General features: G+C 44.1%; 1 protein-coding gene across 1 annotated transcript; it reads right to left on the bottom strand.

Moving 5' to 3' along the window:
- Positions 1-430: 430 nt before the first annotated feature.
- On the bottom strand, positions 431-2456 carry LOC135473904 (uncharacterized). Its single transcript, XM_064753838.1, has one exon. It carries the CDS (start codon positions 1691-1693, stop codon positions 443-445), a length of 1251 nt encoding a protein of 416 aa, XP_064609908.1. The 5' UTR covers positions 1694-2456; the 3' UTR covers positions 431-442.
- Positions 2457-3112: the final 656 nt, after the last annotated feature.

Genomic DNA, 3112 nt, shown 5'->3' with positions numbered 1-3112 from the left:
GGTATAAATGATATACCCGATTAGTGTTTAACATCGAATTCGAACTCTGTACGTCTACCATATCGTCCGTGTGGGTGACTAGTAGAGGACGTCGAAGAATCCGGAGTCAATCACCGCCCTTTCTCCATGTTCCTGACATACTTGCCGATAGAATGAAAGACTCACGACACAGAGAGGCTTACAGCATAAAGCCAAATCAGCGAGACCAGGATTTGAACATGCACGCGACTCCTCTGGAGAGTGCGGATAGTAAAGGCGAGCAACCTCTTTAAAGGTCAAATACCGCGAGGTCTTAGCTGCCTCGAATACTGAGTGTAAATCAATCACTAAATGGTAAAACTAACGACCAGTGCTATGAACTGTGTAATAAAAGTATCACTGAAATGATGATTTAACATATCAACCAACACATTTTAAATGCTTTGTGGTACTAAAAAAATTATTATTTTTGGCGTGTTATACATTTACATTGTTCTGGAAGCAATACCGTATTTAAAGTCACATTACCTCGTTTTAGTTCTTCTTTTAGGCATTTAGAATTGGCACAAGAACGCAATACAAACGGAAACATCTCTTGAATTACCGAACAACGAATAATTTTTTTCCGACTTCTGGGAGCGTAGGACTCAAATTTATGCCAGTACGTATTTGACTTACATATATTGTTATTATAACTTCTCTGCAAGGTTTCCTCTGGGTTACGTGGAACGGGTACTAATCCTCCTTCAAATGGCCGGTAAACCAAAGGGAACACGTCACATTTACGATAACTAAATTCGTTTTTGTACAACGGCAATTCGTCCCAGATGTGCGTGGAATTTTCAGCAAAGAAAAATATATCAATAAATGGCCATCGATAGGGTTTATGAATGATAGTCGTGAGGGAAGTTTCAAAGAATTTCCACTGATGTCCGTCTGGTGAATACAGGCTGTAGTATGGAATATTGGACAGAACTGTTCTGGCTTTTTCCCTCTGCGAAGAGTCTAGCATGACGTCGACGTCGTCGTCCCACGGAACTATGCCGTGGTGGCGGTACACTCCCAGATGACTTCCTCCGTACAAAAAAAACGTCAAGTTAGCTTGGTGCAGCGCTTCAGCGAGCGTGTAAAATGTTTCCATCAAAACTTTATATTCCATTTCAGAAATAATGGGCTGGAAAGATGCTGCTACAATGTATTTTTGTTTTTTAATTTCCACCTGCCATTTTGGAATGTCGAGGTTTTCAAAGGAGATTTCATTATCCGCCCGTAGACCTTTCACTAGTTCCGCGTAACGCGATGACAGGTCCCACTTCCAATTCACCGTCCATCGAATACTTCTGAACGACGGCTCGCTGGCACATTCCCTTCGTTTAGGTGGAGCAACGATTTTCTTCTTCCCCCCAATCGTGACTGCAATGGTTTCGGAACTTGTAATCGGGTCTAATGGCGGTTTGGTGGCATTATGACGGCTCACACGAGCAGATCCTCGCCGAGACACCAGAGATTCGTTGGCACTTCGGTTATGGGAAAGTTCCCGAAAACGTCTTCCATGTTTTGAGCTGAACTTCTGATGGCGGTGAACGAAGAAAATTTCCAAGTAACTAAAGCAGAGCAGTAACACCAGGCTTAGGGAGATGAGTATAGTCCTGTTGCTCTTTGCCTTGTTGTGCAGATAGCGCGGAAAGGTGTACAACTTACAACACAGCGTCATGTTAGCCACCGATACCTATTTCCGTGGATAGAAAGCCCGGTAGAAAATATAAGCATCACATTACGGTGTGGTTTGGAAGACTAAACCCGTCGGTCAATACAAACCCGTGCGCCGCGTGCCTAAGGCCAAGTCTTTTGGAGAGAGAAATCATCTGTTCGCTTACATCACAAGACAATTGCTATTATCACCGGGCTCTCAACGGACAATAGACTGCGAACTCTACCCATAGGCTGGGTACCGCTATGACAAACAACCTCCAGGCAGCAGGAAAAAACACATTACGGTCCGATGACAGTTACGACTAGCAAATGAATGATACCCTTCAACTGTCACAGTAAAACTCTCAGGATCCGAGTTATAAAAATCCTATGATGCGTGAGAGGAATGTAGTCGTAATCCTCCTGGGCTGAAAATATATAGCTTCATTAGGAGCATATTATATGTTCCTTCTCGTCAAGTAATTTTAACTTCTGACTGCGTAGTTCCAAACCTTGTCAACTCCATGTTGATTTATTTGTGTCTAGCGCCATTTCTGTTAATTCCGAACGAACAAGCAAATTAGAAGTTACATCTGAAGACGGCGAGCAGCCTCTTCAGGCTTAAACTAGAACACGTGTTGGCTCACTGTACTCACATGTTAAAAGATGAAGTCACAGTAAGAGTAAACTTTTCTTAACGTCATCTTTAGAGGTTTAGAAAAGCTGTCTTTTAGACGTATTCATAAGCTCATGGGCTCGTGAACTGAAATCCTTGATCCTTTCCTGGAAACCATCCAAAGCAGTTAACCGCGGAAAATATGAGTTCTGAGCACGCTTCAAGCTAACTCCAAACCTTGCGATCGTGACTGACAGCGATTCAGTGGGCAACAACAACAACGGCCAAAGTTCCAGTGACTAATCGTGTTATTGAGAGCTGATTACCAGACGTAACTAATCGATATCGACCAGTCCAATCCGTGCTGTAACTGCGTGTTGCCGACAGGGCCAGGCCGATTAAATTAACGTTGGATTTTAGCACCAGTGAAGAATAAATATTGGCCCGGGTTTTGGATCCATCAGCCCAACACAGCACTCGGTCTTGTGTCAGGTAATTGCTTCTGCGTTCAAAAGATGTGGGATAAACACAAATACCTGCCGCCCGGTAACTAAAGTTCGACTGATGAAAAGCCCATCCACCTTTCTCAGCACGCTGCGGTTAGGGCCTTCACCACTTGGTCTGTTCGTCCGTTGCCGCCCCGCAAGGATCCATCAAGGAATGCCCCTGTCGAAGTATTCTGTACCGAACGCTGATTCTCAACTGGCGAGGCGACACGCTCTGTTGACCAGAGCTCTCTGTCAGCGGGAATGTGCTAACAGCAGTAGAATGAATCTGTGACAGCCTCTTCAACTCTTGGTTAGCAGTAAATATGTGCCGTAAACA

The sequence above is a fragment of the Liolophura sinensis genome, chromosome 8 (assembly GCF_032854445.1).
Source record: "Liolophura sinensis isolate JHLJ2023 chromosome 8, CUHK_Ljap_v2, whole genome shotgun sequence".
NCBI lineage: Eukaryota > Metazoa > Mollusca > Polyplacophora > Chitonida > Chitonidae > Liolophura > Liolophura sinensis.
This window is presented reverse-complemented; position numbering and strand designations above follow the sequence as displayed.